Source organism: Anser brachyrhynchus (assembly GCF_964034855.1).
Source record: "Anser brachyrhynchus genome assembly, chromosome: 2".
NCBI classification, from domain to species: domain Eukaryota; kingdom Metazoa; phylum Chordata; class Aves; order Anseriformes; family Anatidae; genus Anser; species Anser brachyrhynchus.
Window position 1 is genome coordinate 117572276 of NC_137695.1, and position 26030 is coordinate 117598305.

General features: G+C 39.5%; 1 protein-coding gene across 2 annotated transcripts in view; it reads left to right on the forward strand.

The window, feature by feature from the left end:
* Positions 1–25656, forward strand: part of LOC308191314 (chloride channel protein C-like) — an 84551-nt gene extending 58895 nt beyond the window's left edge. For both annotated transcript variants that reach the window (XM_080583613.1, XM_080583614.1), the window contains exons 13-16: positions 8056–8235; positions 21216–21312; positions 22310–22405; positions 24467–25656. In XM_080583613.1, coding sequence (XP_080439739.1) covers positions 8056–8235; positions 21216–21312; positions 22310–22405; positions 24467–24685 — 592 coding nt within the window. In that variant the 3' untranslated portion in view covers positions 24686–25656. The remainder of the gene's footprint in view (positions 1–8055; positions 8236–21215; positions 21313–22309; positions 22406–24466) is intronic.
* Positions 25657–26030: the final 374 nt, after the last annotated feature.

A 26030-nucleotide genomic window follows, 5' to 3' on the forward strand; every position in this document is an offset into this window, starting at 1 on the left:
GCCATGCTGTGTTTAATGTACCCCAAAACGCGGTTTGTCCTCTTGGCTGCCAGGGCACACTGCTGGCTCATGCTGAGCCTTCAGCCACCAGCTCCCCCAGGGCCCTTTCTGCTGAGATACTTCCCAGTCACACATCTCCCACTCTGTACCGTGTTTGGCATTGCTCTGTCCCAGGTGCAGAACCCGGCATTTTCCGTTGTGGAAATTCATACATCGATGATTGTCCAATTCTCCGAGGTATCTAGATCACCCTGCAAGGCCTCATCCTTGTCGAGAGAGTCAACAGCACCTCCCAGTTTAGTGTCATCAGCAAGCTTGCTAAGGATGCATTCAACTCCTGCATTCAGATCATTGATAATAGACAGAACTGGCCCTAGAACTGAACTCTGGGGAACACTGCTAGTGACTGGCCACAGTTTACTATGGTTCCCAATAGGCTTGTGGCGTAAGAAATGGGCTAGTATTTTTAAAAATGGGAATGTTGAAATTTGAGGGGTTAAATGCTTTTCTTTCCCAATACATGAGCAAATGGAAGAAGTACCTTTGCTCAAAACCCTGGTTGTAAGTGTCAGAACCTTCTATTTTCTGAACTGGGATTAGGGTAAAATCTATATCTCCAGATACCAATGGTATGTTTTAATAACCTGACTACCCTTATCCATTACAAAGTGCCTGATTCTCGGAGGTACTGAGCAATCAGATATATATCTTTTCATGTATTTTTCCATCCATATTGCTTTAGTTCACTCATTCTGTAGTCTGTTAGACCTAAATCTCTGTACCTTATTTTGACTAAAAGGTCATTTGATAATCTGTGTCTGATTATTAAAACATTTATTGTTTTCACTGTCCATTCCCAAACATTTTTAAGCCAGCATTTCTCATATACTAGTCAGTGCTTTCTTGGACCAGGCAGAGTGGAAAAGCTAAGGTGGCTGGTACAGTACATGAGGGTGGAGGCCCTGAATGAAGCTTTTATAAAAATGGTCTCATAGGAGCTTTCCTCTCTTCTTTCCAGTTTGTATTAGTTTTTTTGGCATACATTTGCAAGAAACTCATCATGTCATTGCATTTGAACTGCAAGAGCCAGCTTAGTATTTTGTGAATTTTCCTTGGAAATTGCTCTGCAGCGATCTATCCAGAGAACATGCAATTCCCTGTTTTTTCAGTTATAAGCAAGATCACGAGGTATTTATTTTAGTGCACATTTTACTTGTTTCTCCCAGTTTATTCCTATGAAAGTTTGTTTGAAATGTTTATTTGGATTCAAATTGCTTGCACTGGTGTAGTTTTGAGAAATGACATTCTTTGCTTCTGGTTGGATATAATGCCAGGGAAGATGGATTCTACAAAAGCCTAACACTTTTTTTTTTTTTTTAATGGCAAAGATTCCTACAGGCTCAGATAATAATTTAGAAAATTCAAGGATATCTGAATCATTCCCATTCTGAATATACTAGTAATTAGTGTAATTAGACATCAAGATAGCAAATCCATCTTTGTTCCTTCTCTCTGTGTACATCTACAGACATTTGTGTGTGTATGAGGACTACAGATATGAGCGATGTCATGCAAATATGGATGCCTGTGGTGACATAGACTTTGTATAGAGGGATTGAATGTTATCAATTGTTCAGTTATTAGGTAAAATTTGGCCTTTTCCTCTATTAGGTGTCTACCTGTGGGTGAGAAAATACTGCATGACTAGAGGTAGGGGCATCTTACAGGTCTCTCTGGAGAGGGGGAGCTCTCGGATATGTTCCTGTGCCTGGCATTTTCTGCTGATGAAGTTCATGCAGCCCTCAGGTCAGCATGCACTGTTGCAGAGTTGCTTGCATTGCATAGCCGCTACACTGAGGAGGATTTTGGGGAGAATTCCAAGGGCATGGGGAAAATGAATCCTTGAAGGATTGTGTGCTTGTCAGTGAACATAGGTTGTTTGCTTCTCCTAGTTAGTGAAAAACCTGCCTCAGGGATCAGGATGGAGACACCCAAGAGAAGGGGGGTGGGGGTGCACTAATAGTAGTTTTGGGAAATTTATATAAAATGACCAGTAGTGACCTTTAGTATATAATGCAACAATTCACAGATGTGTAGTCTCTTTACAGCTGGCTATGTGTTGCTTGTGTGTGTCCTGCTTTGCTGACAATGCAGTTGAGTATCCTCAACGTGAGGGTGTTTGCTCCCAGCTCCCTGATTATCTCTGTGATAGCAGGTGAGGGTTCAGATTCACCAGGGTGAGAACTGATTTAGTATCTCCCATATTTCTGCCAAAGGCAGTCTTCTATATGAAGAAGGATACCAAATCGTGTCTGTAGGTTGTCACTCTTCCATGGCCGTGGTGCAATGCCCTGTGTTTGCCTCGCGATGTTGTTGATATATGTGTAAGAGCAGGTGCTTTCAGGCAGCTGCTTGTTTGCACTGAGACATTTCCACACTTACTACTAATCATGTGGGGAAATGCACAGTTCTGAATACAAATACCAAGTGAGTTTAGATGCATTCAGGTTTGGGTGATAGTAGTAAGCGGGCACTGTCTGTAGCTATGAATATTTAAATGCCCATACTCCCCCTAATACTGTCTGACATGATGCTTTACTAAATTAAGTGGCTAGTTACAATCTCTACATTTGTTTTTGGACTTGCACTCTGGAAGCTAAGTCAAGAACTAAGTCCCTTGTGTTTTTACCTACAGCTCAGCTTGTTGTGTGCTGAGGCCTTAGTTTTTAAGCTGCTGTTTGAGTAGTTCCAGCACGTGGACCCACTCACACAGTCTTTTACCTGCTTGTCTCAAGATCCCATGCACAACCTAATTATTTTTTTTAATTTTAATTTTTTAAAGCTAAATGGCCTTGTATAAACAGCTATATCTATGCAAAGTGAGTAGGAGCTGCTATTTTTCTAACTTGGTAGTATTTTATACTGATGGTGGTGGTGGGAAAAACTTCATAAGGGAAGAACAGAGAAAAAAGATTTTGGCAGAAAAAAACCCTCAAATATATCCCCCCTTGCTCTTTCTCCCCCTGCGCATTTCTTTTCCAAAACACAAAAGCTTTCTTATCTGTTTCTTTTTTTTTTTTTTCTTTTTTTTTGTTCTGCATTTTTTCAAGTATTAGAGAGAGACAGTTTCCCAGCAGATTATGAGACCATGTGGAAATCCATTTGTCTTTAGCATACAGTAGTTGCTAAACATATATAACTTTCAAATCCTCTCTGGGAAATAAGTGACAGAGACATTCAGCTAACCCAAACAACACATTTCACAATAAGCACTGTGCTATCAAAAGGCCTCTGGACTGAAAAGCTAAATGTCCCCTCTTTTAAGGATATTGAGTGAGCCAAGACCAGGAGATGCTGGGAAGCTTGTCATCTTACAGTCAATATAAATATTTGTAGATATACTGAACAGAGACTGAACTCTGCCAAACTTTTGGCTCCTGGTTAACTAGAAGAATTTCTCCCTCAGTTGTGTTCAACTAAAAAAAGACAGCAAGGAGTCATAGGCCTTGTCTGCTGCACGAAGTTCCACTGAAAACTGATTTTAAATAAATCTAATTAAATTAAAATGCATTGCTAGCATGAACACACTTACTTGAATTTACACTGTGCTTTTATTCATTTAATTTAACTTTAAATCAGTTTAAATCTATTTCAGGATTTAGTACTGAGTAGAGCAAATCTGTTTTAAAATTAATTAATATAAGTGGTGTCATTTTCCAGTATAACTAGATTTTATAGAGCTTTTTGTTTCCATCTATTGATCTCAGTGAGTATTCTGTGAACATACTGAAAAAATATATTTTTTTCAAAGAATTCACTTGCAAATCTACTGAATTCAGTCATCTGCACATGATCAGCTTTTCTGCAGTACTTATATACTATTCTATTATATAACGAGATCAATATTGGCATGTAAATTTTGGATAGGATTTTTCATAGTTGGCTTTTACCAAGTGACTTGTTGAAAAGAAAATTGGTGGGACTGTGGCTTGTATTTAGAAATCTTTTTATCAATAAAAAAAAAAACACAACAGAATTTGGATTTAAATGTAAACAACTTTCTGCAATGGTGTGAGTTTATTCACAATGGGATTTCTTTAAAGATGGTAGAGAAAAAGAAAGCTAACATTAATAAACTGTTTTTATAATGTAGTAGCAGATTTTCATAAACATGTGGTTGATTTTGTACTAGATTGAAAATCATGAAATAAATCTGTTCAGTTTTTCTGGCCAAATGAAGTGCATGATAGTAGAAACTAGAACAGAATTGTTCTAATATTTGGCAATTTATTTACAATGCAGGCAAGTAATTGTAATGACCTCCAACCTGATAATGTTCTCTTATGCTAAACACCCCACCTTCTCAATTGTTTGAAATTTCGATTATGCTGCTTAAATGCTCTGAAAAATCACCACAAATGTTAAGCAAACCCCAAGACAAGCTCCTGAGAAGAATTTACTCGAGATGCTGTAGCCATTCAGGGCAATAAAACAAGAAATTGGGTTTACAAGAAGCCCAAATAATATCTAGGGCTGTTCTGAGCAGAAAGGCCTGTAATGAATCAATGGGTAATCATTCTCAATGCAGAAAGAGGAGGACTGGAGAGGCAGCTAAAAAAGATAAGGCAAGTACGTGAATCAATCCAAGCAAGCAGTGCCGCTGGTTTTCTCATGCACCTTGGTCCTTGAAGTGTGTTTGAGTTAGGATTACTTTTCAATCCTTTTAATCCTTTTAATCATTTGAAGCTTACATAAAATACAGAGTAAACTCTCTTTGAGGAAAATAAAAGTTCTCTTGTATTGCATGTTGTCTAAGGAAGCCTCCACATTATGATTAGATCTGTTATGGTTAGATCCTTAACAATTTATTTCAGTGGGAAAGCTTCCACTAGATTTAATAGCAACAGGGCCCAATCTACATTTCCATGAATCATTTTAAGACAGTTTACCATTCAGGGATATTGGCTTCTTACCAAATGACTGTCCTATTTCTGTCGTAAAGCAGAGTGTCTTTGTTCCATGTTGCATCCAGAGTCATGAATGTACTCTTGAAAGGAACCTGAAAGTAGTATATCATAACCTTGGTGAAACAACCTTAATGCTCTAACACATTACACTATTGTAGTGAATTACATTTTGGGAGAAAATGTTCTCACATATCCTATAAAAGAAAAACTGATGCCTTATCTATTTTAGTGGTCTATTTATAGCTCTGTCTCCTTGAGGTAAATCTAAACATGTGAGAAAGATCTACATGATAAAATTCAAATGTAAGTTCCTCTTATTATTCCACATATAAAGACATTTTCAAAATGGTAAATGAGACGGCTTTGCTTGAAATTTCGTTGTGAAACTGAGGGCTTTGTTGCATAAACACAAGTTTGCGACAGCAATGGCACTTACCAGCTAAGCAAAGTGTCCTTGGGAGTTATTTGGGTAGGCTCATAGTTGACAAGAAGGAACACACCAGTAGGAGGAACCTTGCCTGCAGGACTGATGCCTGCATGGTGTACATTTTATATATATAAGCAATCTGTGGGGAGCACTACCACCTGTAGGGCTGTGAGTATGTCCTGGGCAGTTAGCGTGGCTGCTAGAGATGTGAACCTGCAGGTGCCTGAGATGGTTTTCAGGCTCCTCTGTACTGGTAGTACTCTCTTTCTGGCTCTTCTGCTAGCTCCCTCTGCCATCTCTGGATCCCGGCTGCTGTTGGGAAAGCTCATTCTGGTAAAAATGTGTTGAGCACCCATTTAAGAACAGTTTCAACCCTCAGCTACACAGAAGGAGGGACCTAGAGCCCACAGCAGGTTGTGAGTGGCAAATGGGGCCATTCCCATGATGACCTGTAGCTCTTGGCACAAGGAGAATGGCAACTTCTCCACTTTCAGGTCTGCCAATGCAGAATAGGTTCAGTGCTCTGATAGCGGATGAACAGGGACAAGTGATCAGTAACAGCAGCCACTGGTAAGACAGTTAATGCTTTCTTTGCTACAAAGACGCTTTGGCCTTATAACAGTCCTCCATAAAATAGCTATTTTGCTTGCCTTTCCCTTCCCCTCAAAGCAAGCTTATTCTTTACAGTACTAGATGGAAGAGTAATTGAAAGAAACGTCACTGACAACAAGCAGTGAATCAGCGCTAATACTTAGTGTGTTGTTCTTACATCTGAAAAAGCTGACCTATGATAATGCAAGGTCTGTAGTTCCTGTAGGCAATGCAGACGCTTTATAATACCAGACAAAGCCAAGATCATGGAACCATGTAACAAGCTATGCCTTGCTTTTATACAAATGACTGATTGGAGAAAACCTAAGGATGTTTCATGGACTTCTGCAATAATGTGGAACATTTGTTTTCCATGCAATAGCGGAAAACCATGAAGTTGTGAAGATGGAAAACTTGCGTACTGCTAGTAAATATGCTGTAGAATCTGTTGTAATGTAGCATTATTCACATTGCTCTAATTTAGAAATCATTCAGGGGTTGCGCATACTTCATGTAATTCAGGAAGCAGTTATCATTTATCATGTTTTTACATTATATCTGCTGTGCTAGGAATAGTACTTTTAATAGCAATACAGTGCATGTTGAATATAGAAAAAGTTTAAGACAGCCAAATACAGACATATAGAGATGGAAAAGAAGAAGAGGACAAGCAGTAGTCTACTCTTTTAGGAAAAATTAACATTCCATGGTAGTGTTCTAAAAAAACAAAACAAAACAAAAACCAAAAACCATCTCTTTGGGACTCTTTGGTAAACTAGTGGGTAAGTAAACTTTTGGTAAACTACTGCTCATTTTAATTCAGAAACAAAATGTTGTTCAGAGAGGTTCATTTTTCCATAAGATGGTGTTCTGGTCTCTTGAAATGTGGATCTGTAATATGATGGTGTTCCAAATTTTCATTGCCTGCAGTCTGTTTCATATAATTGGGGATGGGCATGACGTGATTTGATGCACATAAGACTGTTCTTTTTCAGGATTCATTTAAATCCATCTCAGTTTAGAAGAAGAAACTTCTTTAACAGCTGTGTGGGTGCCATGTATGAAGCGTATTGTCTTCTCAGTTCAGTTATTCTTAGGCAGGTGGTCACATCACAAAACATCAGAGTAACTGCCTTGAAAAAATAACCTTGTGTCTCGCGGGAGGGAGGACAATAATTAACAGCATATGGAAATAGTTGCTTTTACCACAGGGATGAAAGGTAACATTGGTAAAACAGGATGTGGGCAAATTTATGCTCCAGTTGTCTCTGTCTGTGGTTTGTGTCAGCCTGTGTCTGAACAGGAGATTCTGTCTTATGATGCGTCCAGATGATAATCAGAATAATTAATGTATTTTTTGAAAATAATAAATATGAAACGAGTTTAAAGCTAGAGAAGTTCACTGACTTCTGTTGTCAGAATCTACAGGCCTATGGTTGTTCTGTAGAAATCACTGCTGAATTTTGCAGAAAGTATATTTCTTTTTCATTTCACTCTACTGTCAGTAGTAGCAGGTATGCATGCCTTTCAATTAATGTATATTCATGTTTCCTGAAGCTTCACCTAGAACCTGAAAAGTGTTAGAAAGCACTGGAAAAACAAGTATACGACTTGTAAGAAACCCTTAAGGGGCTATCTTCCTACGTGTTACTGATGAAAAAATAAATTTGCAATAAATATCGTGAGACTGAATTTCTCCAAAGTGCTTAACTTTAAACTATTTTATATCAGTCAGAATTCCAGAGGATTTCAGTTCAGATTAAAATATTTTTTTAAAAATCTCTTTAATGAGAAAAGTTGTGCAAATTGACAAATGGCTCTTACGATACCTTGTTTAGGATGACCATGTCATGCATATGGTTGAATTTATCATCTCTCACACAAAGAAAGGCAATGCTTGATAAGCAGTTTTATTGGATAATTACATTTTTTTTACATTTACAAATAAAGCAGATTGATTTCCATCTTGAAGTACTTTACTAAAGTATTATGAACTCGTCAAATGCTAACGTGGCACAGTATGCCTTATTTCCTGTTTACTAAATAATACGTCTGTTTTGTGTCTTTCAGGTTGAACCTGGAATTGTTCTCTGCCAGGGATGTCATGGAGCCTCATGTCAGAGTCCTTCACCTAAAGGAAAACATTGCTTCCTTGGCCCAGCTTCTTGCAAGCACAAACCATGGTGGATTCCCAGTGGTTTGCAGGCCCAAGCCAGACCATGCAGAGGTGTTTCAGGGAACCATTAAAAGGTAAAAACACTACCAAATTACGTGATGTTTATGGCCATTTTTCTTTTTTTTTTTTTTCTTAAAGCATCTGTGAAGACCATATGGGTTGGTTATGAAGCTTCTTCCTACTTTCTTTAGCATGAACAGCAGGTGTCCTTTCAAGAAAGGACCTTGGAAAGCTTGAGGTACATGCCTGTCTTCTGTATCAAGGGTTTATTGAAGACCATCAATGAAATGATCTCATGTGAATTGTAGAAAAAGGTTAAATTGCCCTTCATAACCTTGAAGGTTCACAGAAACAGTAAAGGGATTTGGATCTAGTTACTCATTAAATGATCCCACATCAATTCAGAAATGGCCTGTTCTCCCATCACATTTTTTCGTTTTATTAGTGTATGCTTTTAAAGGAAATGCATTAATGTAAATCATATCACAGATGAGATAAGCAACAAAGTCACTGGAAGAAACATGCAATGTAAACAAGAATTAGGCTAAAGGAAGCCTTGCATACTAGGGACTCTCAAAAGGCATATAAAATATCCTGATAAATGAAATATTGCTGGTATTGCATTTCATGTGAGAGCAAGAGTGACTCCATCCTTTCAGGAAGGTACCTTAAGACTGTCCTTTGAGTGGTGGGTCATGAGTGGGAGAAGCAGTGGCTTAATTCCCACCTTGAGTATCCTAGAGGAAAGGAGAAGATGCATATGCAACTGCTACTGCGCAGGAGTTCACAAAGCAAAGCTCTATGGATGTAGCTTCCAATTACCTTAATACAGACAGATGTTGTCTTTTGTCCTGAATGACCATAGTACTCTTGTATGCTTCCTTGTAGAGATTTTTTTTTTTATCCACTTCTAGTTTAACCGCTTAACTGGGTGGCAGTTTGTAGCTATCTGTGATCAAACAAGGATAAAAGTATTTTCTTCTATTGATCTGGATGGAGAAAAATGTTATCCATGTATCATCAGTGGAAATTTAGTTAGGTCTTGTTTCCTTGCCTGCTTTGTAACAGCTTTTCAAGGATGAAATACTGGCAGCTGGATCACACTACCTCATCCATAGCTCTATGGTCAGCTGCAGTTTTGGACATGAAGATGGAAAGGGAATGAATATTTAAAAAAAAAAAAGTGAACTTGCTTCACTGACAAATAAAACACTTTGTACGAGCCTTTTAGAGAAATATCTGCTTGTAATGAGAGAATTGTACAGTGGAGATTCTTTGGGTTGCAGTGGCCCGAAGGAGTAATGACATCAGTAAGTGCGGGATCATATACTTGTATGTGGTATATATACTTGTTCCCTTGTCATAAATGTTGCTAATAAGAAATATGCTAAGGCACTAAAACCTAAATTTCTGAGTGATGGTCCACAGTATGCACCAGTCTGGAAGATATATCATATACTAATGTACTTATTTAGTTCTCAGCTGTCCTCAGAAATAAAACTAGAAAGCACACTAACAACTGACCCAGACAAAGCTCCTTTTAATTAAATTTATAGTCTCATCATTTCCTCATTAATTCATCAAATTACCTGGCAAGGAGAGTCCCAGGCTACTGAGGAGTATGATGAGTTTACACAAATAGAGTTGTGCTTTGCAACACAGAGCGATGTTGTGTGGAATCAAGCAGAAAGGGAGGTCAGAGGGGTGATCATGAGGACATCCCAAAGAGAGGCACCTTTAGAGACAACCTGATGCTACTTGACAATTCTGGGAGGCTTGTGGTTTGCTTAATTGCTAGAGATCTTCTATGAATACATTCTGCTAGAACCTTAAAAAGGATGATTGAAAAAGCTTTTCTCCTGCCATTCTCAGCATAAATGAGCTGTTGTTAGACTGTTTTGAGTAAAACCAAGATATTGCTTTAAATGGTTGGCAAAGCAGCAGCACTTTTTTTTTTTTTGGTCTAGTCCAGTGTGTGCTGCCCACTGCAGTGAAACCCATACAGAGAGGTTGTCTGGGAGCAAGTATTGCATTCTGGCATGTTCTGTCAACACCCCTTCTCACCCCAACGCATGCCCAGCTGCTTGAGAACTTCTGAGATGAGCTCTGGGTGCCTTGTTCCCAGCAGTGACCGCACGCGGCTTTGCTCTTCTGCTATGGGTCCTCACCAACACCAGAAAAGGAATGCTCTGCAGCCACCCTCTGAAACAAGCCTCCAAAAATGTGATGTGTCATGGAATTTGCGTATTCATAACCATAAGTAGTTAGGCTTTGGTTTTCCATCTTACTCATAAAATTACAGCTCTTGTGGCACGTAACTGTTAAGATCGAGATGAGAAATGCTGTGAACTCCATAAGGGAAAAAGGTGCTCTTCAGCCTCTTACTGTGGAGGATCTAATGCAATCCCATATGGAGGTGACATAGCCACAGGCAGAAAGAGGATCATTTGTTTTTCCATTTTGTACATCAACAGTGTTAAAGTGGAGAAAATGTAGCTTGCCTGTCATGTTTTAAAAAGGTGGATGAGGGAAGATGCGATAATAATTGCCATGATGTTTTTCTTGAGAGTTGCCTTAGGCATTATTATTGATTCCTATTTTTTTTGTTGTTGTTTTGTTTTTTGTTTTAATAGTGGCACAAAAATGTTGGTATTACATTACAAAAATGGGTGCAAAGAGCTAAAGAAAGAAATGAAGCAACTTATCTGCTATGCTTGCATGAAGGCAGCAGCAACTCCTAATTTTTTCTTACTGTTTCTCACTTCTGTGAGTTTCTGTACTACTTCTTGTGAAATGTGCATGGATGAAACACTGAAAATTTGACTGAATGCAAAAGTTATTCATTATTTGCCCACACTTGGAAACTGCAATGATGAGAGTTTCTGTACAAGGACAAAGTGTTGTTATTTTTGTAATACATATGAACGATTTTGACCCTTTGAAAAGAGAAGGTCAATGTCAGTTCTTACAAAAACAAGGACTGTGGCCAAGAAGTGTTGGCTGGGACCTGCGTGGACCTACAAATGCACCTCAGTGCTGGCCTGAGCAAATACACAGATATTCCAATTTTATTAAAAAACAAACAAACAAAAAAACACAACAAAAATCTTCAAGTCCTGCTTAGTGGGGCCAGATTTTTCACCTAATCTTTGTGATCTGGACAGTTACGTAGTGGGTATCAAAATGAGATAACCAAACACATTTTTACATGGGTGACCTAAATCTGAAGCTGTTATCTTCCCCAGATGAGTAAGCAGTAGAGACTAAAAACCAAAACAACTATTAAAGAAAACTCCTTGGCTTTAAAATTGTTAAAGAGGAAGCAAGCTGTAGCTGAGAAGCAAGTTTCCAAAACAAAGATCTCCTCAGAGTAATACTCTTGACACTTTGCCATAGGCAGTGCTGTATGCATGCCTGGGAAACCCTTGCAGAATTGTGTTTGAGGAACATGTGGCTGGTGAGCTAGATGCACGGCACTGATAGGGATGCTCGACCTGTTGTGTGCAATGCAGAGTGCTCAGGGACTGCCTCCCCGCCTCCATTTCTCCCCCAGCAATGAAGATACTTGCACATGAGAATACAACAGGCTATTCTTTTGCACTGCAGCTGAAGTGCCTCCCCCGTCTACCCCCCAGCATCTGCAGAAAGGGAGCTGGGCTGTTATAAATGCGCTTGGCAAAGTCTGCTGAAAGCTCTGAATGTCATGGCTTATGTTGCATGCCCTCCTGGCTGGGGAGGCAACCGTGCCCCAGGTGGAATCCATTCTTCGGAGAGGCCTGAGGATGGGACCATTGCCTGTCTTCCCTGGAGGCTTCAGCCAGAGACACTGAGTGAGGCTGTAAATACATGCCGAGTAGTTGCTTGGGAGGTCCCCTGTCTCTTATCTTGGCTGCTGTAGTCTGTGGCTGCAGATCCTCCTCCAGCAGGAAAAGATAGAGTTATGTTTCTGCCTAATTTCTGTGAGACCAGAACTGAAAAAAGAGCTATTTTTTCGCTTCCACACGTGTTACAATGTACTAGTGTATGGCCGCTGTAGGGCAATGAAGTGGTTCTGTGACATGATGAAGAGATTAGACACATCACCACTTATGTTTTGTTGATCCATCTTCCTTTGCCAGAGATTACTTTATAATGTAAACTGTAGTAAAAACAGAAGACATGGAGGGTTTGCGGAGGAAAGCTGTAGGTAACTCATTTCTTTTCCTTGCCTGTGGACATGGGTGGGATATAACATGGAGGGTGATGATACTTCATGGTCATCAGCAACATCTTTGCTGCCAATCTGTGCAATCTCCCATGCATGATCACTTCCCTCTACATGCCCGTGTAACACTCTCATCCTCTCTGATTTCTTCCACCAAAATGGACAATAACATGCTCTCTACCTAGGTGTTGTTTTCTGAGATTCCGTTTATCCCTTAATGCACTTAGACACCCTGTATGTTTGTGGCTGACAAATGCCACGTTGCTCCCAAAGGCGGTTCTGGTGTCAGTGGATTTCCTTGCCTTTAATTCACTTTTTCCAAGGAAATGGAAGGATTGGGGTTTCTGTAATGCAGTTAAATACTCCCGGCATTCACTGAAGAAAAGCAGGTGGATGCCGTTGGCTTGTTAGACCAGGCTCGGTCCCCTCCCTTTCCTTTTAGGAGAAGCGGTGCAGAGGCAGAAGCTGGAGTGCTGCCTGGCTATCTTAATTTCTGCCTTGTACACCACTTTGATACAGTTTTCCTGGAGAGACTACTGGGCTGATGAATACCACTGAGTAGCCCATAAGGGAATTTTACTATAACAAATAAGCCATTTTGTTCATGCCTGACTCTCTCAGATCTGTACCATGCACGGCTCTCCTATTGTGAGGCTCAAGGCTGGATTCCTTGTTTTTGCCTTTGCACTCTTACCTACACAGCTGTTAGCCATTACTCCGCATTTTGTTTGTCTATCTTTTAGCTGAAGGAAATTTTTTTTGCTCAATTTAGTTTGATTGGGAGAAAGTAATTATGCAGAAACCACAATATCTCTGACCATAAGCAGACTGTACAGAATAAATATATCTAAGCAGAAATGGGTAAAACTTGGTTTTCTGCTACTTCTGTACAGGATGTGACATTTCTGGCATCATGCCTGCATTTTTGTGTGTGTTTTTTCACCTAGGAAACCCCGTCTCTTCCCACCCATCAAGTTTGCTGAAACTTCAGCATTTGTGGTTTTTGGAAATTATTATTTTGGGGCCCAAAAGAAATTTCAATAAAAATATGGTTGGTAAAGATGTCAAGAGTCCTTGTAGTTTACGTGGTCATTATATTTGTACTACTTTATTGCAAATTTTGTATGCTTTATGGGAGTGTACAAGTGAGGTGTTCAAAGTGCCCAATTCCCATTTTCAGAACAAAGTTAGAAACCTAAAAAAAAACCAGAAATTAGTGCTCTAAGTAAGAGGAGAAATATTCAAAAGCTGTGGTCTTCCTGTAGTTGAAAAGTTAAAAAATAGTGGATGTTCAGAAATGCCTAGTTATTATTAGTTCCTGAAGACATGGTTTCCCATTCGAGGACATTTAAAAAAGGTCTAATATGCTGCAGAACAGTTTTTATTTGAAAATCCATCTTATTGTAGAAGCATAGAGTGGTTTGGGTTGGAAGGGACCTTAAAGATCATCACTTCCAACCCCCCTGGCATCTGAAGCGACAGCCTGATGATGTCTGAAGGCCTTGTTCAGGAAGGTGAGCTAGAGCCCGAGCCTCTGTGTGATGGCGTGGGCAGCTGTAGCTGCTGTGAGATTTCCTGGGAGGTGTGCAGCTGGCAGCAGCTGAGCTGCTCAAGGCCTGTGGAGCCCGGTGGGTCCAGTGGGACGGCGTCGCTGCCACAGAGCTGGGTGCCGAAACTTGCTTCAGTGAAGTTGGGAGTGTGGGCAAGAGAGCGTAGAATTACATCTTCCTGCTTCCGAAACTCGGGGGAGATATTAAACAACTTGATGAACAGCAAACTGCCTGCTCTAATTGTTTCTTGCTCAAGGGATGCCACCACTAATGGGGCTGAGCTGGCTGAGAGCTGCACCTGAGGGGGATTTCTGGCTCACGTTAGTCCCCAGGCCAGAGGCAGAAGAGCTACCGGAGGAGGGAGCCAAACTACATTTCTGTGTACAGCATTTATTTTGCTGCTGTTCTTGCAGTGCTGCACTTTCCGCTTCCTTTGTGGTAGGAGGAAGGCAGGTAGAGAACGCTGTGTCCTCGTAACCCTCCTGCTCGATAGTCTTGCTTTAATTTCCCAGCTTGTAAACTGGTCTGAGAAGGGAGACGCGCTGTTTTCCACGATCGAAAGACATGCTAGAGCAGCTGTTCCCAGTAACAATAATGACACTATTGCTGAGACAAACATTTTCATGATGATGCATGGGAACACTAAATCCAAACCACATTGTTTAGCTAATGCATGCTTTCACTCCACTAAAGGGGAATGTCACATAACTGAAAGTAAATTGAAGAGATCAGAGTTTAGAAAATATGACAAAGTTGAAAACTTAAAGCTGTATTACATAGTAACGTCCTTTAACAGAGAAATCATTGATCCAAAGTGGTGTGTGGACGTGTATTTTATGGCAGTTTGTTAGGTATGACTTGCCTCTGGTCAGTGCAGTGAACAGATACCGTTGTGAGTCAGGAATGTGTTCTGCCAAGCACTTCAGTAAAACCAAGTATAGCGTATCGATACGTGCTGTGGGAAAGGAGATAATAGCACTGCAAACTGTTATAGATAAGTCAGGCTGTAGGTACTGGTGCCGGTACTTTTCTTTATTCTGCCCTCCCAGTTGGAACTAATGAAACGCTGTTCTCAAGGTGTGTGCACACACATGTGTGCAGAGTCCACGCACACTTGTTTAATGAGGAAATACCTTAATTATTCTTAGCAGGCGGAGAAGCACTTGCTTTCAGTAAGCAATGCAATGCAGCAGCTTAGGGGTAAATGGAACCTTAAAGACAAATTGAGACCCAAAAGTTTAATGCAAAAATTAATTACTGAGCTTAGCGATATCGACTGTAATATTATGACAGCCTTGTTGCTGGCATTCATGAAATAACTGATATAGATTTGAAGGCTTCTTGGAGAGCCTTTTCGTTCTGGCTCTGTTATGGAGAGGTTGCTAAGTTTAGATCACAGGAATGCAAAGTTACTCAATCAAACACAGAAGTCCGCAAAGTTCATGCAATATATGGAGATAAAAACAAGGTTTTATTTTGTATTAGGGGATCACGGACAGCTTTCTGCCTGCCTTCTCCCCGTCCCTTTGCTGTAAGCCCTGTGCAATGGTGGTTCAATGCTGATCAAAGCTAGAAACACCATCATCAGTAGTTTGAAGGCTGCATCTAAACTGAGCCAGCAAAGAAGAAAAAAGGGGAGGGGGAACACGTTAGGGACTTGGACACTATTTTTAGGTGTGCAGGCTAGGGAGCAGACTGCAATATCAAAGTGCTGGTGTGATTACTTGATTTTCATGGGAGAGGGTAGAATCTGTCAGCACGTTGTTTGTTTTTACTGTCTGGACTCCTGCTTTTGAAAAGCTGATCCAGTTAATTTCAATGATACACTATACAGTGATCTTGCCTATTAAAATAAATGGAATCCAGCACTTTCAACAAAAGCTCTTGACATTACGATCCTCCCATGTATTGTCAGGGTCCTGGGGCACTGCAGCTCATGAATAACACAGATGGAGGAAGGTTTATAGAGTCTGTAGCAGTGGTTTTATTCTGTATCCTAAGTAAGAAACTTTTCTTCCAAAGAGCAACATTATATGATACTTTTAAAATTAGTAGGCCTGTTTTGCCATAGGAATAATTGTGCAGGTGCTGCAGGGCTTTGTGACGGAACCTTTTGGAGGGAAAGCTGGAGCGCTGCAGAGGCTGTGCGCTCACTCAAAAGGCCAAATTAAAAACGTATGCAGCCTTGCTGCAGCATGTGGGTGGCTTTTAGGCAAGTGCAGAGTCTTGTTAAATGTCGAAATCAAATATAGGCATGGGGAAAACTGGTGTGTGAATGGAAAGACTGATCACATACTTGTCCTGTCATTTAAGCGTGTGGTAGGTTCCGCTGAAACTGAAAATCTGCCTGGTAACAAGCTGTCCTGTAGGGAAATATAAACCTGATCCTAAGTTTTCATAATTCTCTAAAATCTAGTCTTTCTGTAGGTTTGAAATACAGTTTGTGTGTACAGTTTATTTACAGCTGCCTTTGCATTTTCATGTTGAGACCATGGACTTACTGTTTGCTCATTCACCCTGATTATGGTGTCCATAAAAAAGAAGGCAACTTAAGTACCGAGTATTAACCTCAAAACACAGCTCTGAGGTAGAAGAAATGCCTGTTAAGTAGATCTGAAGACTGAGGCACAGAGATTAAATATTTATTCAGCATCCTTTGAAAGGCTGTGGGGCATAGACAGTATTTGACCTTAACTATGGAAAACCTCAGTCCAGTGCTTGATAATGACCTTTTTATCATCGTATAGGTCAAATGCCAAAAACTTTTGGAAAGCTCCCTCTTGGTTTGAAGAACCAAACACATAAGTAAACAGTAATGATTTAGGCTGCGTAACCTGAAACAACCCTGTAACCTGAGGGTTTATTTTGTGAAAGATGAAGGTTTGGTGGATTTTAAAACTGTTTCAGTGACCTAGTTCTTATCTACTGTCATTTGCCATATGCAGAATAGTTTTTTTTTTCTTGTTTAGTTGTTTTCACCATTTAATGAAGGTACAATGCTATTTGAAGCCAGGAAAAATGTATTTAGTATACTAGCAGATAGCTAAGAACATAAAAATAACTATTCTTATACAGGATGTACATTTTGCAGTTCATGTAAGAAGTTTCTGTCATTGTGCCCTTTTGCAAGCATTGTGTGTTTATGCAAGAACTTCTGCTGAGAGCAGAGCAGTGATCAAGTCCTGCAAGATAATCTGAGCACTCAGTTCATTTTAACTGCTATGAAATTTGAAGGTGCAAGACAATAAATCTAATCCCAACCAGGGTTTAGGATGAAGAAAGATCATGAAGGATTTTGGGGTGCCATGCTCTGCCATTGCATTGTGCAATTTATTGCTACTTGTTATAGTTCTATTGTCATCATTATGTCAAGTGACTGACATCAATCAAAATTTCGTAGTCAGTATCACTGAGCTTTTAAATATGTCTGAGAGAAGCTCTGGGAGGGAATTAGATTTTTAATACATGGAAGGGACGTTTGTTTTATTCTGGTCAGAGCATATTAATTGCTGGTCCCCACTGAGCTGGTTATTGGCCAAAGAATAAAAGCTCAAGAGTAAAAGCAGTGTTGTTAGTTACTTTCAGTGGATTAATGCAGGAGAAATAAGACTGAAGCTTTATGAAGCAAGCTAAAAATGATACTTCAGGTTCTCTATCCTCCCTTCTCCCTCTGCCCCAACTTTATAGCTGTTTTATCCATTCAGTCTGGGAGAGTCCTGCCCTGAATCCTTTTGCCAGTGACATCACCATTTAATCTTCCTTCTGTTCATTTGCAGCTACTTTGGAGCTGCAGTTCCTTTTTATGTCACTCCCCCAATATTTAGAATTTGTAGTTTCCTCAGATAGTTGGCCAACTTGACGAGAAAAGAGTGACACAATCAGCTGTCAGATACTTTTCATTCCTGACTTCCATGCCAAATCTGACATGTGGATATTGGGATAATAATGTGTTATCTTAATTAGGTGTATCTTCATAATGCATGTTTTATAACAGATAGAACATATGAAACTACTACAGTGCCTTGCCAGGGTATCTTTGAAATGAGATTCCCTACTTAAGGGTTTTCTTCCTTCTTAAATAAATAACGAGTAAACGAACAATTGCAGAGTCCAAGTCTAAATCCTAGCACTTCCTGTTAAACCTCACAAAATAGTGCAAGAAACATGTTTGGTCTGCTTTCTAAGGCTTGATGATGTGATAGGAAGGATGTTGTATGTAACATCAAAGAGTGGTGTTGTTATACCTCTCTGAAGCATGACTTCTGGAAGTCCAAGTGAAATAACGTATGCTCATTTTTCTCTTGAATATGGCAGTTTTTAATAGGCTTGGATTCTTATCAGAAATGATCCAACGATTTCCTTCACTGTGTTTGCATGTGCTTTTTTTTTGACTAGCCAAATTTCTCTCACACTTCCCAAAGCCTTGTTAAGTGACTCCCTGCTGGGTTTAGTTAAGAGCAGTGCTGAGCAAATTGCAAGCTGCCAAAACCAGCCAACAAACCACTGGTGATGAGCAAACATTTCTGCTCTTTAAGCTTGTGGTGAATGTTGCTGTTTTTTTAATTCCAGACCATGATGTTCAAGTGGAAAATGGTGAAGTCTGGACTATGGGCAGGCCTGAATAGTATGATTAGGGTGGATCATAGCTTTTGCACTTGAAGTCTATATATTCATGTTAGGATTAAAGTCTTGAAAGTATTCCTTGCAAGATGCCCAGTGATCATCCTAGAAACTGACTTCTTGGAGCTGTACGGGATGATCTAGGACAGAATATAGATCTGTGTATTTAAATTTTTCTTAAAACAATTAGAAACCTGTTTATGAAAGAGCATGAATTGTAAAGCTGTAGAGAGCTCTGGAGAATAAATTGTGTAAAGCACCAAAGGGAATGACTGGGTTAATTTTTTCTCCATGTCCTTTGCTGTGTTGAATATATTCTGAGTACATTGTATTTTTCTCCCTTTCTTCCTTCAAAAGGAGTCTGAGGGGAATGGATCTCATCTGTTGTAGCATGCCTGTACCATTCTTTGTAGGGTTTGCTCGTGATTGCCCTCAAACCCAAGTCCATTAATTGTCTACATGACATGTCCACACACTGGCATGCAGATGGTGAGAAGCATAGGGCAGATCTGTGCCTTTCCCAGGAGGGGAGATGTGAGCCCAGGGCTGTATATCCTAAGCAGAGTTTTCTCAGCAGTTAGCTCAGAGGTCTGCTGCTGCACTGTGCTCTCCTTAGCAGCGTGAAAGAGATTTTATGAAAACCCAAGCCAGTCAGATACAGAATGGAGATGAAAAATGTTTCTCTGAATTCCTTGTTTGTCCTGCAAATGGGATGTGCTCTAAAGGTGACTGAGACACTGCTTTTCTTCACATCTGATTTTCTTCCACAAGTTATTTTCACAGTCATGTTTTCTCCTGTAAAAGAATGATACCTATGTCCTAGGCACAGTCACACTTACTATTCATAAAATCCCATTGAGTTCCTTAGATGAGAGACCAAGGCCATGTCTGCTTTAAGGAAATACAGATCTCAGGGGTGGATGTGCAGAGTGACACAGGCAACTGTTTCAGGAGAAAGGGGACTGCACTGCAATGCTTACCAAACCACAGCAGGTAGAGCTGACAGGGTACGTTGCTTCAAAAGCATCTTCCAGATCTGAACAAAAATGCAGAGGTAGGTGCACCCAAAGTATCTTGGGTTTAATCTGGAGAGAAGGTGGACTATATGAAACACCAGAAACATCTGAAACTGCAGTCAGTTTATGTAATATGCTGGAAATTAAACATTAGTTTAATGTTACATCTTTGTGTGCGAGAGCTCAATGGGATTTCATAGTAACTTTACTGTTATTTTTTGCAATCTTTACACTTTTGATTCAGCTTCATCAGACGCAGGACAACGAAGTACAGAAGAGTGAAGGGAAGGCTGTTTGGAATAAAAATAATAGAACGGCAAAGAGTCTGCTGGTCAGGGCAGCCAGCGGGAATGTGGGGGACCTGATTCTACAGATTCCTGTTTATTCAGTGTGGAACCCCTCCAGCTGGAGAAGTGAAGACATGCCAAATACTGCCACCAATGTGCTTGTTATGAAGGGAAGTGGGGAGAAAGGGCTTGAACCTAGTTCTTCCATATCCTGCTCCTAGGGAGGGCACTGACTGCCAGCTTTTGGAACTGACAGGCAGGTCTTCTTAATGTAAGTCCTCTGCTGTTGAGTGCTAATCTCACCTTGAAGCAGACTTAATCTTTCCCAGGAGATGTTATGCTAAAACTGGTAAATTCCTATGACGAGTTTGGGTTTGAGAAAATCAATGTTTTCTAATATGGAAATATTTATTTGATACCTTCCCACCTTATTTTTGGTGTTCCATTCACAAAAGCCACTGTATACCTCCCTTGTATTTCTCTTGGCGCGTGAACAAAAGTTATGCCTCTGGTCTTCTCTGGGTCCCTCAAACACATCATTTAACAGTGTGTCACATGTCTTTGTCCTACTATAGTTTGCTGATAGCTGTAAGCATGGACCAGTACTAACATCATGTTAAGCATGTTGCAAACCAAAAAGCTTTGTGGTGGTCCCCAAGGTGTTTGTTATCTAAATATATTTAAAAGGCTGGAAATGGATAGTGTGGATGGAGTGTGTGTATGTGTGTGTGGGGAAAGCAAGGAAACACTGAGATATAAGTCATAATTTCAATATACTGCTTGTTAAGCCTTTTTATTTTTTATTTTTTAATTCTAAAAAAAAAGGTTTGAAATGATGTAATAACTGATGAAGATATGCAAACCGAAGTGATTAAGTCAGCAAGAATATTAAATGCCTTAATGAACTCTAGAGTGCAGTACTGTGAGAGAAGGTTTCACTGATGATTTAAAATGTGCCATGAATTTTCTGCAGGTCTCATTTTAATGTAGATGTTACATCTACATATAACAGATGTGGGAAGGATGTGGGAAGGAACAACAGTCTATCTACTTTAATGCAGATAGTTGTTTCTTATTATTGGTATTGTCTTGTTGGGTGTAAACTAGTGCATGAGCTGTTCCTGCCAAGCAGGCTGATCCAGGTCAAGAACATGTAGGGTAGGTGATATCCTATAATCCAATTAGCCAGAACTAAACCAGAAAGCACCTGTGTGATGCTGCCATTGGTGATGGAAATTTAGGAAGGTGAAATATGTGGTCAGCCTGCTAATACTCTATGTGCCATACATCTGATAGTAAAGCAGTGTGTGCTTGGTTTTTAAAATTTGCTCATTATAATGAATCCTCTTCCTCTTCTTTTTTTTTTTTAAACCTTAGGCTAGAGCTGTGCATGCTGCTGGAAAATGAGCACATCTTCGAACCAGAGACAAACTATGAGCCTTTTTCCTCCTCTCATCCTCTGTCCTATGAGAAGGTAACCTCTTTTCTTTCAGTTCGTTCCCTGTTTAATCAGTGTGCATATTTGGTAATTGAGAATGAGTTCTACATGCATTAAGAAATGATGTAATTAATGTGGCTGAGAAGAAAGAAAGAAGTGGTAAGGTACAATTTAAATTAAAGGATGACTAGAAACCTTCCAGGGACAGCTGTCATAAACTATAATGTCACTCAGAGTCTAAGAGTTGCACAAGAGTGCTGGCAAAATATGTCCTTTCTCAAATAGGCTGATCCAATTCTCTTTCTCAACTTCTGTAGGGACAGCAGAATTATTGTAATATTTAATTTGGTATGGGATAGCACCTCTGTGGATGATTAGTATTTGTAAAAGCTTTCAAACTTGAAAAGCATGTAGAATTCTTCCCTTTGATAAATGACTAAAGGATTTTTAGGAGTAGTAAACATTAAGTGTGGTAAAAGAAAGTCATGTGTTACCAAAGCAATACTGGTAATGGAGCTTGAGCAGTTTATACAGGAACAACTGGAAAGTCATCATATATTACTGAAGCTTGGTCTGCACATGGAGATTTTGTTGGCAAAACAATATTGAGAAGGAGCAGGGCAATTATGCATGGAATGAGGTGCCAGAGTGCAAATAGGTATGCCTGTGGAAGAAGGCTGAAGCTCAGCTGATGGCTGATGCTGGTTTTGTTGCATTTTTCTGCACTATTTCATCATGCAATTACCACTTAGTAATAGTGTGAAAAATCTCACCCCTAAGCCAGTATAAATTGCATTGTTTTAATAGAGACACAGCTACACTAAGGAAAAAAAATCCTTTTATAAGTAAAGAGTTTTATTTTAAAGCGTTAGTTTAAACCTAATTGGCAAAAGAATTTATAAAGTTTGGACAAGCTCTGCCAGCAGAGCTCTGCTAGAAAACTTTTTCTTAGAGACAAACTGGAAAGCTTTTGAACCTTGAGTTCTAATGTGGAGTGCAGAAAGAAAGAGAAATGGATTCTTGCCTATTCCAGATAACAGTGGAGAAGCTGCCCAATCTGTCGCGCCTAGCCATGCTGCTGAATCGCTACACTACAGATCCCCGGTATCAGCAACTCTTCATCAATCTGGTAAGACTGAAGCCAACTCTAAAAACAAACATTTCCTCCATGAACAATGTGTTTGTTATATTTTCTCATTTGTTTATGATGGCTGTGTCAGCCGCACTGATTTACATAAACACTGCCAATCCTGGGACGTTACATTCTCAACAAAAGTAGCTGAGTACAAACAGCATTCCGAAGTTTTAATTCATATTGTATAAACATAACAGATGTTGATAAAATGAGCCAAAAAGAAAATACAACAAAGGAGACCATTTCAAGGGGGCTTTTGATTAAAATACATTCCAGATTGACAAAATGATACAATGTTAATGGAATAGATCATTTAAATGTCATTATTTGGCTGTTATAGTCCTATAAAGCAAATATAAAGCAATGCTTTTGAGTTTTTAGTCTCCATTATGCTACAGTGCCTATACATCAACTTATAAATAAAGCTATATTTCTTCCCCCTTCCCTTCCCTTTCCTTTCCTTTTTTTTTTTTTTAATCCCTGCTATGACATTGCCACATGTATTTCCTAAATACTGTACTAAAATACTGGGTCCAAAAGCAATAATGTGTTTGGTATACTGAACAAGGCTTAAAATAAATATGTTATAAACAAAATAAATGTAGTTTCTGCCCCAGTGAATTTCCAGTCTACAGCACTGAAACTGAAGTAGGTGGCACACTGGGAAATCTAGATGAGAGAGAGCCTAATTCAGATGGGTTTTATTTAAAAAGATAAAACCAGCTCCTGTTTACTCATATGCAATGAAGTTTGAGATCCATCTAATCTGGATTCCTCATTTTGAGAATAGCTAGAAGGAAAAGAAGGTTACAAAGCCCACAATACTAATACCCATATTCTAATTTGATTTAGTAGCTTCTTTTTAATAGGTTGGGAAACTGAGGTGGAGAGAGGACACACGGCTTTCCAAAGTTCAAAAGCATGTCATATATAGGAGTAGAAGCCGGCTCTGTTGAGACCCAATCCAGTGGGCCACACAACTTTTTTGTACCTGGCACAATCCCTGAAGCACAAAGGTTAATATCCCGTCTAACAACTTGTTGCTATTGCTCATGAAAGCTGTTTCTGATATCCACAGAAATATTCACTGTGAAGTTTTGGGGCTTAATGATTTCCTGTGGCAGTGAGTTCCACAGCAAAATTATATGGGATATAGAGAAAAGGAACCCTTTTTACCTTTAACTTCTTTTTCCTCCTTATGTCTTTGACTGTTTCCTCAGTTCTGTAAATGAAAGGTGGAGAACAGATGTGTCACTCTATCCTGTGCATTTATTTATATTATTTTATGATGTCTTCGTTTCATTTTTCCTTGGTCTGGCAAAGAATCCACTTGGGAAGCGTAATACACCTTCCCTGACAGAAACTGGCCAAGTTATTTGTAGGATACTGCATAATTATGTGAGAAGTAAAAACTTAGTGAACACCTATACAGGCTATAAAGAGCAGATTGGTTAACAATGAAATGGCTTTAGCTGTGGTCCATCAAGTTATAGCCCTCATGGTTTTCGGTGACCAGATTTCAGTACGTGCAGCCCTCTTCTTCTCGAGAAGAGCTATATGATTGTTTTCTTTGTCCTCTTCCTTGCAGTCTATGTTTCTATGTGAACTGACCTTTATAAGCATTTACTGCAAAATATTACAGGATGTCATAAATGGTTGTGTAATGAGATAGCAGCTATAAAATATCTAAGACTTAATAAATATTGGGGTCATTGGCTATTTCCAAGTAAGAACTTAGACCATATCAACAGAGCTCAACTTTGCTTTTCCAGCCTGTGAGATTTGGGTACCTTCCAGTCATAATAGTTTATTTAGAATGAACCTGATGGTTTAACAGAAAAGAAAGTGTTTTTTACTATGGTATTTCCTGATGTTTTAGGTATAATTGGGGATGGGGAACAGGAGGAGAAGAACTAATATTCTTATTGAATCCTGTCCCTCAAGTCTGGGACCTCTCTCTTCCTAGACTCCTTCCCCTGCCTCTCCTTCCCAACTCTGTAGCAGGGGTGCACTCATGGCTTTGTGTTATCCCTGTCTCCTCTCTTTGTTTTACAGGAGCCATACATAAACAAATCGGCAATGTCAGTCCAAGCTCATTTCTCCCTGCAACGCACCTATATCATCTTTCGCACCCTGGGGCTGCGCCACCTCACCGTTGTTGACCCGCAGAACCGAGTGGTTGGGGTGATCACCAGGAAAGACCTGATGCCTTTCCCCTTGGAGGAGAGGCTCAGGCTCCAGCTGGCACCACAGAGCCCTGACACGGGGGAGTAGCCCCTGAATTTAAGGCCGTGGATGCATTCTCAGGCTTTGTCCCTTCTTTTTGAGCCCATCTTCTTTGTGAAAAAAATAATCTGAGCTTTTCCACTTGATCCCTTCTGGAGAAGAGACACTTAAAAGCTGTTGTTTCTAGTCATGTGGGATTGTAGCCCAGAGCTATGTCTCTTCAGCTGTTTGGTGATTGCAAAATTCATTGATTTAAATGCTTGTGAAGCAAAATAGGAATTAATGTGTTTATGGAAGATGCACATAAAATCAGATGTGAAGGATGGAGATCAAGAACTATTTTGTCACACTGTGTCTGTGCCTCCCCCCCAAAACAGTCATGACCCCTAGCAGCAAAGTTATGTTGGCAAAACCTTTGAGCAAGGACTAAATTTTCAACCTTGGCATATCTGCCTGTTAAAAAAGAGAATGTTTCCATATCAGCATTTTTATGTTGAAATTTGTAAGTTTAACTGGAAGGAAATACTGCCTTGGAAGAGGCAGGTCACTGAAAGTAACAGGGGATCGGACTTTCTTATTGGCCTACCTGTAGGCCAATATGCAATCAAAAATATGCAATCAAAAAGGAGAATTGGATGTAAGAGAAAGACACTGGATGTGAGGCTCCTGCCAAATTACGATCACACTTGTCAGTAAGGTATAAGGAAAACCTGACATGCCTTTGTGTTGTTTACAATTCTTTAATTTCTGTGACTGCTCAAATAGGCTCTCTTTCTCTCCTTCCACTTGATATAATAACGTTTTTAGTTAAGATCACGTGCAATGAGGTATGGGATAAATTCTAATAATGGGGAGGCAACATGATAAATTGTTGAAGTAGTTTTTGATAGCAGCATATTTAGAAACTGGACAAAAAGTAAATAATTCTTCATGATTTTGTAGTGATACAATGTTTGAAAACTTGGAAAGTATTGGTTGTTAATAAATGAATGTGAACAATTTTTTGGACAAAGACACTATTAGATTTCCTTCTATGACTTTGTAATTGATATTTAATTTTATTCTGTTAAATACCAGAGGGATTCCCACAGATTTGGAAATTAAAACCTAGTATGTACAAAGGAATTCACCAGTATTAATGTTGTTATAATGAATACCAAGAAAAGCTAGTAATAATTTACTGGTTATAAAAACTTGCCAAATTCCTGAAAATGAATTTCTGGTATTTGAATCATGCAGCCTTGAGTCTCCTATGAATCAAAGATCTGTTGGATTTTCTCCTATTTTCTCTGCTGGATCTTGTCTTTATTAACAATAATGTTGCTTTTGTAGCACCACAGAGAATGCACAGCACTTTAAAACTCAAGTGTCCCAGTCGATGTAAATAGGTGGC